Source organism: Tinamus guttatus, unplaced genomic scaffold (genome assembly GCF_059628265.1).
Source record: "Tinamus guttatus ecotype Peru unplaced genomic scaffold, ASM5962826v1 Tinamus_guttatus_pri_ptg000027l, whole genome shotgun sequence".
NCBI classification, from domain to species: domain Eukaryota; kingdom Metazoa; phylum Chordata; class Aves; order Tinamiformes; family Tinamidae; genus Tinamus; species Tinamus guttatus.
The window spans coordinates 6,293,186-6,311,690 of record NW_028288561.1 but is presented as its reverse complement, the minus strand read 5'-3'; the positions used below and the strand labels follow the sequence as shown (position 1 = coordinate 6,311,690).

Here is an 18,505-nt window from a genome sequence, read left to right as displayed (position 1 = left end):
CAGCACAAGGCGCTGTAATGATTGCATTAATTCCTTCTTGGAGTCCTGACGGAGCACAGGGATCTGCTGGGGAGGACAGCACCCTGCAGCAAAGGGGTAGAGCTGATGTGCAGCAGGTTTTTGCTCCATTGAGAAGCTACTGGACTCATTTCTTGCAAGTTAAATAAGGAGGCTGTGACTTTTTGGTCCCCAAAGCAATAGTGTCTGGACAAGTGTCAGTTTTTTAACATGTGGCAGCTCCTAATGTGGCCGATGCCTGCAGGGAGTGGGCCCTGTGCTGACCCATCCCCTGCAGGTATCCGTGTCTGTCTCTCCTGGGGACATTCAGCAAGGAGAAAGGAGTGCAAGGATTAAACCAGGTACATCCCGAGCCAGGGAAGGCCCTCAAAGAGCTTCCATGATCACAGACATCTTGCGCTGGGCGTCCCATGCTCTCAAATATTGTTTTATAACCTCATTCATTTTAAAGCAGGCTCTGGGATAGAGCTGCTCTCTGAAGGAGGGACTCATCTCTTCAAGCAAAGCAAATCATTTGCTTCAAGAGCACAAGTTGGCTCTAGCAGCAACAGCCCTAAATTTATTCTTTATTATCCAGAGGCAGTAACAGTTGGCAGGAAAGTACCAGAGGGTATTTGCAAAGAGGAGCAAAAGCATCGCTGAGACCAGATATACGCCCAGTCCTGTCTAGGCTGCCTGTTTCTCTCTTATATTTTTAGAAACCCGCTTGGCAAGGGGACAACGTGAAGGTTTTAATGAGGGAGATTTACTGCGCGGGGTTCAGCATCTGAGGAGCTGCAAATCCGCACTGGTGCAAACGCGGGGAGGAGAGCACAGGGACAGGGACCTCACAGCCCGGACGGGTCCCCGTGACACTGGTGGCACTGCCAAGCACCTTCTGCTTCACAATCCCTCTAATGCCTCCCTGATTTGCAGATACGAAAATACTATTCACTAAAAGTGTGCCTTTATTCTATAGGCGCACTTAGGCTTTTTCATGAGCACTTTTTGCCCCGCTTGAGATGCTAAAGACATCATGAAAGTTTACATTCTACTCCTTTATTTTTCATTTCCACTAGGAAGATCTGAGATTTAGGTCTTCGGCTGGTAATCAGCTCTAGTCTCTGATAACTTAAAAGCTTCATAGCAACTTTAACAAAAAATAAGTTCAGCTGAAAAAGAACATGTTCATACGTATTTTTTTCCCCCATTGTAGGAAAAAAGCTCCCATGAAACTGTGACCAATGGTTCCTTTTCTGCACTGAGAATTACTGAAGTGAAAAGCCACAGGCGACGAGGAGCAAATCTCACATCCCTGAACCACCTGCTGGTGCCCGGCTCTTCCATCCTGTCAATAGCTCTTCTCTCCGAGACAGAAAATGATAGTGGCTCCAAGGCGAGGCCCAAAATATCCCTCCAATATCCCTCAAAGTCCTCCAGCCTGGGAGAAGCAGAGGGATGGAGAATCCTGTGCGGGAAGGTGATGCTGGGTGTGCGCGAGGGGCTCCACGTGTGACATGGAGAGGGCAGAAACAAGGTACCCTGTGGCTACAACACCAGGCTCACAGTAAGCATAAAGTTACATCGGTTTAATATGAGATGTCCCAGCACGGTGTCCCCTTAGGGATACATCGGGCTGGGATCCCGGGGCCAGGGAGCAGCAGCAGCATCAGTGCCCGCTGGGAGCAGAAGTGACATCTGCGCGTCCCCAGCGCATCCCCAGCAGCTGCCACGGAGGCTCCGGCAAAGGAGGGGAGGGAAAGCAGGGGAGGGCAGGGGAGGACAATTAAATAGCTTCTTTAAATGATCTGCAAGAAGATTAAAGCCAACTGCAAGGGTTTTTTTTGCTTTTCCCCTTCTGTGAAGAGGGACCCTGCGATTACCTTCATCTCCTCGGCCTTTGCAAACTACCACTAAGAGAAAAACATAAGGACTAAATTGATCGGCCACCCTTCCCTGGCCTTTTCTCCCTGCTGGCTGACATCTCGGGAAGCAGGAGAGGGAGGGGAAGGGAATCGAGTGAATTAAAATCGATTGGAGGATGGGGGAAAAAAATTATGTAAGAACTGGCCAAATGCAGCATGGCCAAGTAGTTATGTAAAGCAATGAAAACAAGAGCTCGTTTAATTTATCCCTTACCGTACAGCTGACCAGAGGGTTGCCGGACCCGGATTCAGCCCTGTTTCCCTGCTGCCCTGCATGGGGAAGGAGCAGGATCCCTTTAATCAGGATCAGTCCTTCCTCCCACAGCAAAGTGCTCATTTCTTGTGCTGCTGCATCCATTTCTTTTCCAAAAGCAAAGACTTTGCTGAGCAGAGACTCTATGGGTGTACCTAAAATAATTTTTTCAGCTCGGCTCAAGGGGTGAGATTATTGCTGCTTTACCAGCATGAGGCTTAAGAAAGAGTGCAATATCACGCAAGGAATTAATAACTTTATGGGCCTCTCAGACAGATGGGAATTGCATAGATGTCTTTGGAAGAGGGATGAAGAGGGTCAGGATAGCATTTGGGTCAGGCAACAGCTGCCATGCAATAAATAAATAAATAAAAATAAAAATTTGCTAACGAAAAGGGCTGCCCTGGGCAGATGAATGTGCATTCCCTGTGCTTCTTCCTCCAACATGAAAGTCTTCCTTGCATTCCTCGGAAGACCCCACGGAAAGGAGTGCAAGGAGGAATAAAAGAGAGCACTTTTCAGCACCTTGCTGCTCCCCGTGCCAACGTGTTTGCCTGATGGATCACCTGAGCAAAGAACAGATGCTGTAAAATATCCAAGGGAAAGGCCCTGGATGGGTTCACCAGCTGCAGCCATGCAAGGATGGGCCGATACAGAGCAGAACTTCCCCAAAACGGGAGCCCAGCAAAGCCTTGGGGCGCTCCACACAATTCCCAGTCGGCTCCCCGAGGAGTGGGAAGAACCGGAAAGCAGCTCCTCATTTCAGCCTGCTCTCCTGCCACTTCTCCAGCTCGTTTCCACTTTTGCATCCCCGGGATGCTCGGAGTCGGTGCTGGCACCACGGTCCATAGCAGCTCAGGGCTTGTTGCCACGTGTGTTTTAATGACCAGGCTCCCACCAGCTGCCCATGAAAACAAAAAACCATCAGCATGTGCCAGAGCCTGTCCCTGCAGATGCCGCTGGCTCTCCTGGGCATTACAGGGTAGCAGAGAGCTGCCCATCTGCCCTGCCTCCCCTGCACATATGCCCTGTAATCCAGGCTTAATTAAAATCCACAGGATTTAGTGCAGATCTAGGAGTTGCCTGCTTCTCTGATACATTTTTTTCCCCCATTCCACTAAGGGCCTCATGAGAAAAGAGGTAGAAAGGTAATGAAGCAAGAAGCAATGCAGGAAAAATGGTATTTGTGCAGCATACGGCACCCATGGCAAGAAGGCGGCATCCGGAGGGACTGGGATCTGGGTTGGGAACCGGCTTGAACTGCAGGCACTGACCCACGAGCGAGCAGAGCCAACATCCTCTGCCTCGGAGCTCTTTTATCTGTCCCTGCCACAATGAGTAGCTTTTAAAGCCTACTCCAGCTGAAGTGGCATGAAAACATTAATTTACTTGTGTGGAAATGGCTTTGAGAGGCGCTCAATTTGTATGGGAAGGAAAAAAATAAAACCCTGAAATTGGTTGCGGTAGGAAAACTGAATCACAGAATCACAGAATGGTTAGCGTTGGAAGGAACCCCTAGAGTTCATCTAGCCTCAACCCCCTGCTCCAGCAGGGACACCCAGAGCACGGGGCACCCAGGGTGGCATCCAGGCGGGTTTGGAAGATCTCCAGAGAAGGAGACTCCACAACCTCTCTGGGCAGCCTGTGCCAGGGCTCTGTCACTCTCACAGGAAAGAAGTTCTTCCTCACGTGGAGATGGAACTACCTGGGCTTCAGTTTGTATCTGATACACCCTGTCCTGTCACTGGCCACCACAGAGAAGAGTTTGGCCCTGTTCTCTTTACATTCTCCCCTCAGGTACTTACATATATTGATCAGATCTCCTCTCAGTCTTCTCTTCTTGAGGCTAAACAGGCCCAGCTCGCTTAGTCTTTCCTTGTACCATAGATGCTCCAGGCCCTTAATCATCTTTGTCTCTCTACGTTGGACCCTCTCTAGAAGCTCCTCGTCCCTCTTGTCCTGGGGAGCCCAGAACTGCACCCAATGCTCCAGGCGCGACGTCACCAGAGCTGAGGAGAGGAGCAGGATCCCCTCCTTCGACCTGACTGCTGGCTGAAGTGTTAACTAGGCTTAAATAACACGGCTATAATGCACTTAACCTCTGCTACCGGATTCCAGGTTGATGCCAAAACTCAAGCCAGGCATCCTTGACTGATGGAAGTGACAGGGAAGCTTGGCAATAAAGGAGATATAGGACAAGTTAGATCCACAAACTGCTTGTAGACAGCTGCAAGGATGGTGAGGAAGCCAGGGAATAGTCCTGCTTGGAAAGGTGGAATATCACAGGTCCCTGAGGTCTTACAACTTCATGGCATCGTTCACTGATCATGTCCAAAGCCCTGTGGTAACACCCTGCTCCCTATCGCTCCCCATGGCTATTCCTCATTAGAAGCACATGATACATAGTGTAATATAGAATTACCAGAAAAATACCAGGAATTATTTTATACAGCTGCTGTTCAAGTGGTACGAGTTAAGAAAAATGGACAAAAATGAATTGTGCTGCATGCTGCTTCAATAGCTACTCCTTCTTCTTTGCATGAAGCAGCCTGACTGTTCACGCGCACATCTGGTTTCTCCCAGGAATGCCCATTAAAACCTAAATCTTCAAAGCAAATAGTGAGGAACTTTTGCAGAAAGGAGATCTTAAATTAATACAGTCAAACATTCATCCTGGGGATTTCGTTCCGGTCCAGGGAGGAACATTATCCCATGCTTATTCGAGCAGAGCCAGTCAGTGCAACTCAGAGTGGCTCCGAGCCTATAAATGGTAGCAGTTGCTCTTGTTTTGGGACTTGCTTTCAATCAGTCAACAAACCAAACCTCTTGGAAAACTAATGGATTCCAATAAAAAATAAAAAATCCCACTGCGCTGCAGACAATTTGCCAAACAGGAGTGAAATATGTCGAGTGATTTATTACAAGTGATTTGCCAGCTTTAGCGAGTATCTTTGCTCTGTTTCGTTTAAAGACAGCAAATGAGCACGGAGGGATGTAAAGACCTGCTCTAAAACAGTTTGAATCCGCTGCAAAAACCCAGGGCTCAGGATTTTCCAGCTGCAAAACTTCTGTGCATCAGCATCTCCCATGTCACCACTGCCCTTTCCTTCTCTCCCGGCTCTCCCATTATTTATCTCTCCTTCCCATACCCGCCCAGAAACACTGGGATGCTGCTTTTTTCCAACAGCTGCCAAGGTCTCTTTTCCAGATGCAAAGTTCCTCCGGTTTTTACTTATAAATTAATTCTCATGTATAATTAAAGAAAAAAAGAATAAAGAAAACAACATGAGAGAAGTTCACACGCTGTGCATTACTGTCTGCCTCCTTGCTTGGGTAACAGGATAAGGTATATACCGAATATCAGTGATGCTGTGAAATATGCTCAGAATTGTTTAAACTGTAATCTCCGAAGACGTGGCTGGGAATAATCCTATCTCTTTAGCCCTATCATGCTAACACTGAGCACCAGATTAATCCTAAAAGGAAGATGGCTGGAAATAAAGCATTTCAGCCACATTGTTCTCATATTAGTTGGCTTGTGTCTCCACGGAGAGTAGAGAATTTGGGTTAAGTACTCTGGGCTGGCACTGGCACAAGCTATGATGCACCTACAGGAAAAATATAACCTCCCTAATTGCCAGAAAGGTGAGTTTTCAAGGCAAAACTCAGAGCAATTTTTCAGTGCTTTTGTGGGGGCTCAGTTTAGGTTTGCTGGAGCAAAATACCTGAAACTTGGGGAGCGAATGCTAAGTGTCTACAGGCTCTGGCTTTAAATTGAACAGCATCTGCCCTCGCCACTTCTAGGGGGAGAAATCATTCTTATTTGCTTCCCTTTAGGTTCCTCGCTCGAATTGTGGGCACACTTCGCGGGATTTAGTATGCATGCGGCTTTAAACTCCAGCCAGCTGGTGATTAAACCACCTAAAATTCATGTTCAAAATAAAAGACTGAAAAGCTCTCACACGCGAGTCTGGCAGCGGCAGAGCCCTGCACGTTGCTGCTTTGCTTTTTCCAGGTCTGCTCCCAACCCTCTTACATTTTTCAAGCCTGATGCTCCAGTAAACAAATACCCCAGAGCTCCCTGAGCCCACTGGCGATGGTACCAATGCCACAATCCCAAATCCCTTCTGCATGTGGGAGTGGGAGATGAGTGGGTGCTTGGAGACGCCCAGAGTTTTTCTGGAATTGGAGGATCTGGAGCTGCAGATTTCCCCCAAGCAGCAAAAATTCCAGCTGCCAGCTCCGGAGGAGGGGTTCCTTGGGGATGCCTATGGTGCAGCCTGTGCCTCAAACTTCCTGGAACTGGGATTTGTTTCTGCTTAGGGGAAACAGGCTATGAATCAGCCAAAGGAACTGGGAGAGGGGGAAGAGGGTTTTGCTTTCCCCAACCCACCAGCCCCTCTCCGAGGACAGGAAAGGAGGTGGAGAGGATGCAGGGAAAGGGCGGGGTGCGGGGGAAATTAGTGCCGTTTCTGGCGATGAACTGCGCTCTGGGGGGGAACCCGGCACCCCCGGGGCAGAGCCGGGCCCCCGGGGTCTGCGTTAAGGGGAGTCCCGGCCCGGGGCTGCGTTGGCTCCCAGCCCGGCGGGGGCAGAGGAGGGTTTAGCCCCGCGCCGGCTCCCGGCCCCGCTCCCGGCAGCGCAGGGGGATGAAAGCGGAGCCGGGCCCTGCTGGTCTGAGGCCGCCCCCGGTCCCGACCCGCTGCCGCCCGCCCCGTCGGCGCTGCCGGGACCCTCCCGTCCCCGCCGCTCCCCGCCCGCCCCGCAAAGTTTGGGGCTCCCCCCCCGCCCGCTCGCCTGGGCCCCCACCTGGATGACGGTCTTGAGCGTGGAGGCGTCCACGATGGTGGTGCAGATGATGGAGTCGGGCTGCTGCTCCTTGCCCTTCTCCCCCATGGTGAAGATCATGGGGATAGCGAGGAGGAAGGAGGCGATCCAGATGCAGCTGATGAACTTCTTGGTGCGGCTGCGGGACATGATGCTCTTGGCTTTGAAGGGGTGGCAGATGGCCATGTAGCGCTCCACGCTGAGGCTGGCGATGTTGAGCGCCGTGGCGTAGGTGCAGGCATCCCGGAGGAAGTAGTAGCCCTTGCAGACAGCATCCCCGAAAGCCCAGGGGTGGTGGACCCAGATGAAGTTGTAGAGCTCGATGGGCATGCAGAGGAGGAAGATGAGGAGGTCGGAGAAGGCGAGGCTGGCCAGGTGGTAGTGCACGGTGCTCTGCAGGTTCTGCAGCGACTTCTTGCGCACCAGCGTGTACGCTGTGATGGAGTTGCCCACGGTGCCCACCAAGAAGAGAGCCAGGTAGATGACCGTCACCATGACTTTGGAGTAGATGTCAGTGTTGACGTCCAGGTCCTCCTCGTCGGGTCCTTTGGGGAGCAGGTCGGAGCGGTTGGAGGCGTTGCCGCCCGGCAGGGCATAGCCCGAGGGCTGCAGGCGGAGGGGGCCGCCCGGCGCGGCCGGGGCCGTGGCGTTCAGGTGCATCCCCCCTGCCGAGCCCCGGTACCAGCCCCGGTCCCGGTCCCGGCGCTGCCCGGGGCCCGCGCTGGCTCCGCGGCTGCGCCCCGAGGTGCCTCTAAGCCCCGACGTGGAAACTTGGCTCGTTTTAATGCGTCGGGGAGGAGGCGCCTGCAGCTCCCGGGCTGCCTCTGTGTGTGTGTGTGTGTGAGTGAGAGCCGCACACGCAAACACACAGGCACACACAGGAGCAGGCACAGGCGGCGGAGCAGCCTCGCTGCGCTCAGCCGCGTCGTTCCAGCCGCTGCCTGCCACCCGCACGGGCCCTGGCAGGGCAGGAGCCCCTCTGTACCCCCTGCACCCCTTGCACACACACACATCGTGTCTCTCACGGCAGCGCAGGGAGGCACCATCTGCCCCTTCATCCCGGGACTTCCTCGCGCTCTGTATCCCCCCTGCGGGGACCCCCCTTCCCCATCCCAAGCAAACACAGGGACTTCCCAGAGCAGGGGCTGTGGGGGTGCCAGCAGTGCAAGAGGGGAGGCTCCATCACCTCTGGGCATCCCCATGGCCCCCAGCACCCACCCTGATGCCGTGGCTCCTGCAGGCAGGAATGCTTTAAAGGAGGCAAAAAGCCACCTGGAAAGAGCTGCCTCTGCCCCCATGTGCATGGTGTCCCCACAGCCCCATGACAGGGCGCTGACAGCGAGAGCTCCCTTGTTTTGGTCCCCGTTGGTGGCTTTTCCCCTAGCCCAGACCCACAAATCTGGGGATTTAAGGTCCTCCCTGAGCGGCTCTGTGGCCGGTGCACATGTACAGAGAGGGACAGAGTGGGGCAGTGCCATGGCAGTGCCAAGGGGACGAGGGGTGTCCCCTTCCAGCCCCCAGGGATGGGCACCCAAAGCCTGCAGTGAGGAAACCCCCTCTCAGGCCAGGGACATGGCACCAGCAAACCTGTTAGCTCGTTGTCCATTCACTTATCCTCATGAACTGAGTCTTCACAAGTGCCTCGGAGAGATCTGGAAAAATCACTCCCAAGCAATCATCGATTTGGCCATAACTGCTCGATTTATTCATTGGCAAACACTGGTCCCTGTGAACCTGCTGAGCGTGCCAAGGTCCTGCAGACCATGTAGCTGTCGGATGCAAGACTGCACCTAGTCCTGCAGTCAACCACATCACCAGGGCTCGCAGGCTGCAAACTCTCCACCCTGCCTCCAAGAGTCAATATTTCCTTAAACTTCCCTCCTTCCAGCTCTGGCAGAGAGGATCCCTGCAGAAGGCTAAACAAAATCAGATCTATTTAGTCATACAAATAGGGAGAGAAATATTTTCTAGCACTCATCCCACACTAGTTTAAAGAATGACTAATAATCTCTCTCAGTACCAATGTTCCTTTCATTTAAAAGATTCTGTCATGAATTTTCCATTATCGGAGATTGGCTCATCAGGACTGGTGTTCCCAGCTGGTGTCACCAGTTGCTGCTCTTTCTTGGATGGCTTCTCAAGAAGAATCAAGAATATTGATACTGGGGAAGGAGAGGGGGACAGGAAGGGAAGGGCCGGTTATGTCAATCGAGTGATGTCCAAAGGAACAAGCTCTTCTCCAGAGCTACCCCAGGAATAAGATGCCCATCTGCTGCTCTAATTTTAAAGCACGTATGCTTTAAATCCAGCAGGTATTTATTGCAAGATATGTCCTTCTATAAAAGTGCACTGGAAGCGTACCTATCCCTAATGAAAAGGCTGGGTGCTCTGATCAGTAAATGCCACAGCAGAATGCTTCTATGAGCTGATTAATTTAATATATTCCATTAATTACTTGGTGAACCTATTTCAGCCACAGCTGAAGCATTCTTACTAGCAGGGGCAACTCTTGTACTCCTTCATCCCACAGCCTGGGATAAAAACAACCCATGCAAAAAAGATCCCAGGAGTGGTCTCAGTGAAATTAGAATCCTTAACTGGATAATAATTGAAATTACTATCTGTGAGGATGGACCTGGGGCTCACTCTTTTCCAGGTGTCCCTGAAAGATGAGGCTATATACAAAGGATGCCAAGATGCTGCTCCTCTCCCAAGCACATGCAACTCTCTGCTAAAAGCCACCCCTGAGCCTGGGCACACCACGATGATGTGGCTCTCAAAATTACACCAGATTATGGAGATTTGCCCCAGTTTCATGGCTAGGACAAGGGAGCAGTGAGAGCAATCCCAGACCTGAAGCTATCTCGGACATTTTAAAGCGCTTTCTTCCTTCTTGCACCTCTGATCCCTGCGGGGTTTTCAGCCACGCTCCCCGCAAACAGAGGCAGAGGTGGAGATGCACCAGAGCTTCAGCCTAAATCCCCGCTGCTTGTTTCTGAACCAGACGACCTTTCCACTAAGCTGGGCTCGTTTTAATATATTTTGTATGTGTGTGCCTGTGGCTTAAAAAGAAAAAGAATAATGGAAACCAAGAGACACCGGATCTCAAATGTTATGGGAAGGAATTTACTTAAAATCTTCCGGAAAATGTCACCCAAAGACCTTGTCTATTAAAACTACCTGGGCTTTAAGCAGAGGGTCCCACGGTGCCCAAGATGAGAGGCCCAAGGGTTGCCTCACTCCCTTTAATACTGACCCAAGTGATTTTCCTCTTTGCTTCTTTTCCTGTTGCAGCTGGGAATGAGGAGGAATTCTTCATGTTAACCCCATTGCAGTCTGCTTTTGACAGGTGGGATCCTGCAGGACCCCAAAAGCAGCAGCAAGCAGCTTTGCAAGAGATGGGTGTCAGGAGGATGCTGCTCACCTTGGCCCCTGCTGAGGTTTGGTACGCAACCCTGACACCTACCAGAGCACATCCCAAGTCTGACAAGGCTGGGCTGCTTCAAGCCTTTAAAAGCAACTCCCAGCAGGTTCCCTGTAGAGAGGTTCTCCCTTCTGGCAGCCCTAAAAGTCAGGAGCTTATGAGGTGGCTTTGGAATGGAAAATTGGGAGCTGCTTTAGGGGTGCCGTACTTGCAAAAATGAAAGTGAAGGAGAAAGGGGCAGGGAGGAATCGGGGCATATATCAGGCCTTTGATGGCAATATTGAGTATGTCACTACTTCTGGGCATGGAAGTGCATCCTTCCCCACTCCTTGTATAGCAAAATAAAGTATTGCTAGTTTGGATGAGCAGTAAGAGAGTGCTGACTGCTCTGTATTGTTGATTGTGTTTGATTAGATTCATTGAAGGAGAGTATTCTAAATCAAAAGAGTTGACAAGTGATATTTATTGCCTCTGATTCTCATAGCACAGGAACCTCCTTAGACTCCTTTAGTCTAAGCACATTGCTGCATACATTGGCAAAGAGAACAGATTAAACTCAAAAGAAGCAGTGGGACACATGAACATGTGACTGTAACGTTTCCCATCACCACGTCCAGGACATCCGCGATGGCCACAATCAGTCCAAGGTCCCCGATACCCCTGAGCTGCTGCTGTATTTCCCAAGAGCTGGATTCATTTTCCTGTTTTTCTTATTCCCAGCATCTCTGCTGGTGCCAACAGCACCACTTAGCGGCCTCCCATCTCTGCTCAGCCTGAAGATGCTGATGCCTGAAATACAGGGGCAGGTTCTTGAAATTCTCTCTTCTTGAAATGACTTTCACGTATGTTTGGAATGTATCAAAAATCCCTATGAAACTCTTCAGATATCAGCAAACATATAAAGCACCACCTCTTACCCGAGGGCTGACAATACCCCAGACCACCCCATGCGCCACTGCTCTGGGCTCTGCCCCAGGGAGATTCCCCATAGGAATTTTCCTGGGATGCTCTGTGCTGTCTTAGAGTCTCTGTGCTGCTTCTGTAGAAGCGAAAATGTGGTGTTTCATGTCCCCCAAAGCCTGCAGTGCTGTGAGCAGATCTCATTTGTGCTGTACTGTCCAGCCTGTGCCTGCTATTCTTGCCTTTAAGAGCCTACATCCTCCCATACCGCACCAGCTCCCTGGATTTGTCTGGAATTCGGCTCCCTGCAGCATGAAAAAGTCATATTTTCCTCCCTGTGTTTTTCTCTATACTGTTGCTGCAGGACCTGCTGCTCTGAGGGCAAACACGACCCTGCAAGGTAGCAACTGCTCTGGCTTCACACGCAGAAACAAAACAGCTGCTTAGATAAAATCACCAGCTTTCCTGATGGGTGCTCACCACTCTTGGGAAGGGGCTGATCCAGACAATTTGGGGATTAACGGGACCATTTCTGACCCTTCCTGTCTTGCAGAGATCTGTAAGTTAAAAATTAGTTTAAACCCAGTAGATTGGGCAGAGTCCCAGGAGAATATTTTTTTACCCTTCTTTTCTGATATTCTGAGCATTGACGATGGCTGCATTCAATGCCTGAGATCTGCTGGAAAATCTTGTGCAAAATTGTTTGGGGAAGCACAGGTACTGCAAAACATGGAATAAAAAAAGAACTTCAACCCTCAGCTTGTGTGAAATAAATCTCGTTAATTTAGTGGAAAGGTGTTTACTAAGAACAGGGAATCTCCAGACACTAGTTATCCTTTCTAAACTTTCTCATAAATCACAAACAAACTCTTCTAACTCCGAGGGCAAATATTTCCATCTGTTTGGTTGTCAAGAAATAAAATAAAATATATCTTTGAGAAAGCACTGTCTGCTGAGAATTCCCTCTCTGCTTTTCTTGCCACAGTTAAACTACATATACCCTAATAAATTTCAGTTCCAAAGCCAGTGGGCTGGAGGTGATGGTTGGATCCTCGGGCACGCGAAGATGCTGCTCGGAGAATGACCAAGCACAGGAGAAGCTGAAAGTGCAACCCAAGCCCTTGCTTTCCTAAGATTGGCCCTTTTCTCCCTACCATCCTAAATTTCAAAGAAGATAGTCCAGTTTTCTCATTGAAATAAGGATGACTTTGCTGGTGAGAATCACTTCTAAAGTGCCAGTGTCTGATATCACGGTGGAGCCACCGGGACAGAGTTGGTTTAATGCCATAGAGAGCCTTGCTTCAAGAGCAGGGGAAGAGAAACCTGCGACTTTTTTCAACCCTGAATACACCCAGTTTAGAATAACTAATCATTGTGTTTACATGGATATACGTAGACCTTATAAATGCTGGGAGAAACCCACAGCTCATCTATCTCTGCAAGAACATCAGCTGCAGGTTTGCAGTTTTACTTACAAAACCCATGCATAGTCTAGACTATAAAAGAGACCATCAAGTCTCTTTTAGTGCAGCGTGTGACTTCACTACAGTGCCCAAAATAGAAAACATTGCCTGTTCTCCAAGGGTGAGTGCTGGAAGAAAGAGCCTAGAAATGGATTTGGGTAGAAGGAAGAATTCATATAAATAATTGCTGAACATCTGTCCGCCACGCTAACGATACAGGAAGCCAAAAAGGCTGGGAGGATGGGGTTGGAGTCTGTCTTTCTCAATAACAGTGGTTTCATAAAAAAAAAAAAAAATCCCCATCACAGCCCAGCACAGATTGCCAAAATTTTAGGCTCTGATGCCCAGGCAGGAAAAGGGCAGTTTGACCATTTTGTCCCTCACCCAAGGTGATGGGGATGGAGGGGACAAAGATCCCCCAGCTGAACCTTCTGCAGCACTTTTGATGCTTGAACTCATGGGTTTTAGGGGCTCTGCACCTTCCCAGAAGCCCCAAGGCAGCTTTATGGTACAGGAATTAGAATTTTATGAAATGCTGTGCTCTAATTACATGCTTCCTTTAAATTAAATGCTTGAATAGTTCTAGAAATTGGCTTGAACGAGAAAATACTTCACCTATAACTGCAATTTGCTAGGAAACAGAGGAAGGAAAAAAAAAAGAAAGAGCTCAGGCGAGAGCTACTGCTTTGAGAGCAAAAAGGCAAGGAGAGAGGAATTAAGGTGAATATTTACCACCAAGAACTTAAATATGTCACCCTCAGAGAGGGTAGAAGTCCGAAAAATCAAACCCATGAACAAACTGTGATAAATATTAATCTTGTTCTTATGTTGGCCTTCCCTTCATCAATGCAAATACCTAAACACATTAAAGAAAAAGATTTAAGAATGCCCCTAAAACATTCAAATGCATCAAAAATGAGGTAGCGGTGCTCCTGGGCCCCAGGTACCCGAGTCCCTCTTACCATGCACAGGAGATTTGATGCCTGCAGTAGAAATGGGAATTAAAGTACTAAGGAAAACTGTCATGATGGAGGGTGCTGGGAGTTGTTACGAGTGCCGAGTGCATCTCCAGAGGCTGGGGAACGTGGGAAGAGCAAGTGAGATGAGGACGCCGAGATGCTCATTGCTACTTAACACAGGGGACTCCAGAGTCGCTACATCCCAAACTTTGTTTGCCTTGTGACTGTGAGTAACATATGATTATTACAACATTTGGACCAAAGCATCAGCAAAGGGAAAAGCAGCATATGAGGCAGCATATGGTAAATATGTGTTTAGAAGCACAGAAAGCAGAAAAAACTCAACTGGGTCAAGAATTAATCAGATAATGTTTGGCTTAGATTCTTCATTAATGCTACTTAGGAAATGCACTGCATTGGAATCAGTATTTAAAACTCTGTTAAAGGCAAAGCTGAAAGACAAATGAAAGGACGAATGAGCTGTGCATCCCATGGCAAATTTCTATTTCTTTGGCAACCAGACGATTAAATCTAATTTTTCTGTGCACATCAAATTTCCCCATGTTCCTGCAGAAAGAGCTATTTGGGGCATGTGTACATAAGCAGTACAGATAATAACTAACTTCCTTCTGGTTTATTCTTCCTGATTTGTTACTTTTCAGCTTCCAGCTAGACCCACAAATGTCTTCTTAGTCTCTGAGTCCTTTTCTCCTGAAAAGGAGCATAGATGTGACCATACCAGGACCCCTTTCAGCCCTTAATGAAACGTGGGTCCTGCAGGTTTCTAAGAGCAAAATATCCCCCCGAGGCCAATGAATCACAGAGCACTCCCAGTGTTGTCATGCCTTGGATAGTGCTTGCAAGTGCCCGTGAAGACATGATATCATCTAAGACTTCTCCAGTGCCTTTATCATATCCCTTTCTATCACTTCTTCCTATGTCTGTTTGACAGTCTCCATAAGCACAGGCATATTCCAGCATGGGGAATAGGGTGGTTTCTCATCTCGCTTGCTCAGGTAGAGACAGAGGAGTGATGCCGCTACCTGTACAGCATGAACAGCACCAGAATCCATCCAGAATCTGCTCCTTAGCCGAACAGCTCTTGCTGGGAGCCATGAGTAACACAAAACGTGTGGGATCCAAACATGAGCACACAAGACCTGAGTCACGTCTGTTCTCTGCTGCACCTTCCACCCCAAGGGCATCTGTGCTGCCTTTCTGCAACAAAAGTCCATCCATGAGCAGAACCTCCTGTGCCCAATTTCCTTTGTCTGCACCTGAAAAAGTGCTCTTTGGAAATGGTCCTTATCCTCCTGTTTGACCTGAGCCAGGAGGCAAGGAAACATCCACAAAAATCTCTCCCCATTTGGTGCATGACACCCTCCTCAGCTTTAATTGTAGGTGTGATTTCATTAATCCAGGGATGCTGAGGACCCCGTGAAGCTCTTTGGAGAATGCATAGACAGTGTGGGTTCATGGTTCTCTGTACGCGCATTCTTCTCCAAGGGCTGGGATAAGCTTAGGATCAGTGGTCTGTGTTTATATCTCTGGAAGTGAAAATAGAGCACTTTGGGGTTTATTCATTTTCCAATAAAGAAATTTTTATCACCATCCCTATTCAGGGCTGCTGCCTGCAGAGCAGTGATGCCAACAGCCACCCAGTCCCATTACCCGCTAGGACATATGGCCTTGCTCCTATAGCTCTGCTCCCACCTGGCATCATGGGCTGGCACAGCAGAGGCTCAGCAAAGCTGCAGCGGGGCAGCCCTGGCACCTATGGCTTTGCCAGGAGAAATTCCACTCTCCTGGTTTTTGAGCCGTCTCTCCTAATCCCATTGGATTATGGTGTTAGGGAGGGCAGGGAGGCAGCAAGCTAATGCATTAGCCTTTCAAACTCAGGGGGGATTTACTACCCTGCTTTGCCTTATATCACCCAAATGCAATGTGGTTTGACACAGATATTCAGCACTAACCCCGAGTCAGTAATTAAAGCATTCAGGCACTTTAGAAAGACAAACGAGCAAAGCAGAGTTACGGAGTGCTGGCTATGATGATTAGCAAGAGGTAATAAAAATATACAGGGCTTTTTGAATGTACCCAAAAGGTTCAGTTACGTTTCCCAAACCATCACACCCGCCCTGAGCTCCATGGAAGATGCAGGAGCTCAGAGCATGGGCAGAGCCCCGGTGCTCCCCGCAGCCGATGCCCGGGGCCGCTAACATTAATTAAAAGGTCACCTTTGGCACACGAGCGAGAGCAGCTCGACACTTCACTGCGCTGTTTGCGCTAAACAAATTAGCCGTGAAGTTCAGGCTGGGAATTCAGCAGCTCTTAGCAACAATCCTAATTGTGCGGTGCTGTAAAGGACCCTCTTGATTTACTCGTGCACGGTGGCAGGAAGGGAAAGGCAATGCCGAAGAACAGCCAAAGACCAAGTCTTAAACACAATGTTATTGTCAAGGCAAAGAAGCTTTGAGAGCAGGTTAATAGACATGAATCACAAATAGTATAGAAAAGTGGAAAGCAAGGAAAACCCTGTCTTTTACAGAAGTCAAATCCTGCTGCCAGTTTTAGCTAGGAGAGTGCAAAAGGGGGAGTTCTGGGAACATTCCTTCTATATTGCAGTGCAGGTGACAGTATTTATAGGGGTCTTTGGGAAATCCACGTGCTTTTTGGGTAAATATTCAATATTCAGCTGGAGGAGCTGGCCCTTCCTCCATGCGAAGCGATGCTCGCGGCGCTGCCTTCGCCCCGGGCAGGAGCGCGCACAGACGTGGCAATGCGCATCGTTAGGAAAGCACCACTGATCACTTCTGTCTGCTCGTTAGTGCTTTCCTCCAAGTGCAGTTTCGCATAGCTGGCTTTTTAAATTTTTTCTGTCTGGTGTTGAGTCAAAATAATAATTAACGCCTAATGAGAAGAGCTTCTAATTAGGAGCATCCCCTGAATGAGAAGTCCTGGGGTAAATGCTGGGCCCCATAGCCCCGGGTGCGGCGATGGGGAGCACCTTGAGGCACCCACCCACCTGGTTACTTGCCAGGGGAGAACGCATCCGGGTCATAATCCATTAAAATTTTGAATTTAGTGGATTTAAAAGTTATCTGTGGCGAGTTATTTGAGGCAGCCTATGCTTACAGCAAAGGTTAGCTCTTCCTTGGTGGAAGAAAGCAACAGCTTTGCCCAGGAATGGCATAAAACCATGCACTGAGTTTGCAGGTTCTGCACTGTGTGTCCCCAGTCACCATGCATGAAGTCCTAGGAAGGGCAGGATATTTAAGCCAATTAATTCCAATACAAAACAGGCAGCCAGCTCTCAACACAGGCCCTGAATTCCCCAGACTGCAGTGCACTTAGGCACTTTTTGTTTAAGTTCAGGTGTGATGAGCCGTGATGGGGAGGGCGATGGGAAGCGCCTGTGAGGCAGCTATTTGCTCAGCTGAAGTGCACCGTGTGCGCACGACATGCAGGAAGAGCTGTTTAAATATCAGTTGCCAGAGTCTGCCAAACGAGAAATAAATTTGCCTTGTGCATTCAAGTGAATTTTTACTTTTGTCAATCTTGCTTCTCCTATAACACATCCCCCCTGTGAAATGTGTTGAACAGAGATAACCAGGCATAATACATCCCCAGGGATTTGCAGTGGCAAGAAAACAATCTTGATATTCGCAAAGAAAAATGTCAAGTGTTTTTTTTCTGCCACTTATAGCATCAAATGATGATGTTTCTTATATGCTCTGCGGGGATAATTTGCTTTGGGAAAAGCTGGACTTGCTGAATTTATGCATGGGTGTATTTATTTATCTCACTCACTGATAGATAAAGCGAGTGAACAAAAATCATGGGCAATGATTTTCCCCATGCACTGCGCTTTTCTTTCTGCACATGTTCCTTCTGAATGCACAGGGGATATTATCAAAATTAGCAGCATATAAGTGCAATATTTAACACCTGCCCAGGGCTGCTTGGTGTTGGGCATCCAGGCAAGGGCCACACGAAGCTGCTGCAGCAGAAGACATGCAGGATTTTTGGAAGCTGTTTTGCTCTCTGCAGCTATGGGGTCCCCTAAATATTTTATTCATTGCTTGTTTGCTTGTTTGCTCTTTTTCATATATATTCACTGCTTGTTTGCTCTTTTGGCACCCACCGAAGGGGATTAATTGCTGATGAGCATTGCATCAATAGGAACTTAATTAATGCTGTGTGGATGTGTAGGAATGGGACAGTAATCCTGTTTTCCATATACATGCTATTGGCCCTGATGGATTATGCATATTAATTGTGGCTCTCTCATTTTCCCATGCTAAAAGACAAGGAAAACTCTCCAGTTGATGGGGGATTTAATGTCATTATCCTGGTTTTTAGGAGCAAATGAAGTGGTGGTAGAGCAAAGGGGGCTGTTTGAGGCTTTTCGATGGGGCTCAGCAGTACTGGGTGGTGCGCAGGGACAGGCTGGTACAAGACATTGCTCTCCGATGCCTTATTAATTGCCTACATCAATTATAATATTCGATCGGCTGCAGGTAGGGGCTGACGTGTTCTGCACTTCTGCAAGCCGCTGCTTGGGAGTTTTAATCACGTATGCCCATAGGAAGAATCCCAAATAAAAACACTTGGCACTGCGGAGGTGGGAAGTCCTTTAGGCTCCCTTAGAAGTACATATTGTGTTTAGATTCATCTATATAAACAGGATATTAAGGAAGTAAATACGGTAATACCTAATAAGCGCTTCCTGTTTAATCCGTTTTAGCATTTGCATG

General features: G+C 48.8%; 1 protein-coding gene across 1 annotated transcript in view; it reads right to left on the bottom strand.

Annotated features, from left to right (window-relative positions):
- NTSR1 (neurotensin receptor 1) overlaps nt 1–7,662 on the bottom strand; it is a 52,294-nt gene extending 44,632 nt beyond the window's left edge. Inside the window, exon 1 of the mRNA XM_010228135.2 lies at nt 6,985–7,662. Within this exon, the coding sequence (XP_010226437.2) occupies nt 6,985–7,662 (678 nt within the window). The remainder of the gene's footprint in view (nt 1–6,984) is intronic.
- Nucleotides 7,663–18,505: the final 10,843 nt, after the last annotated feature.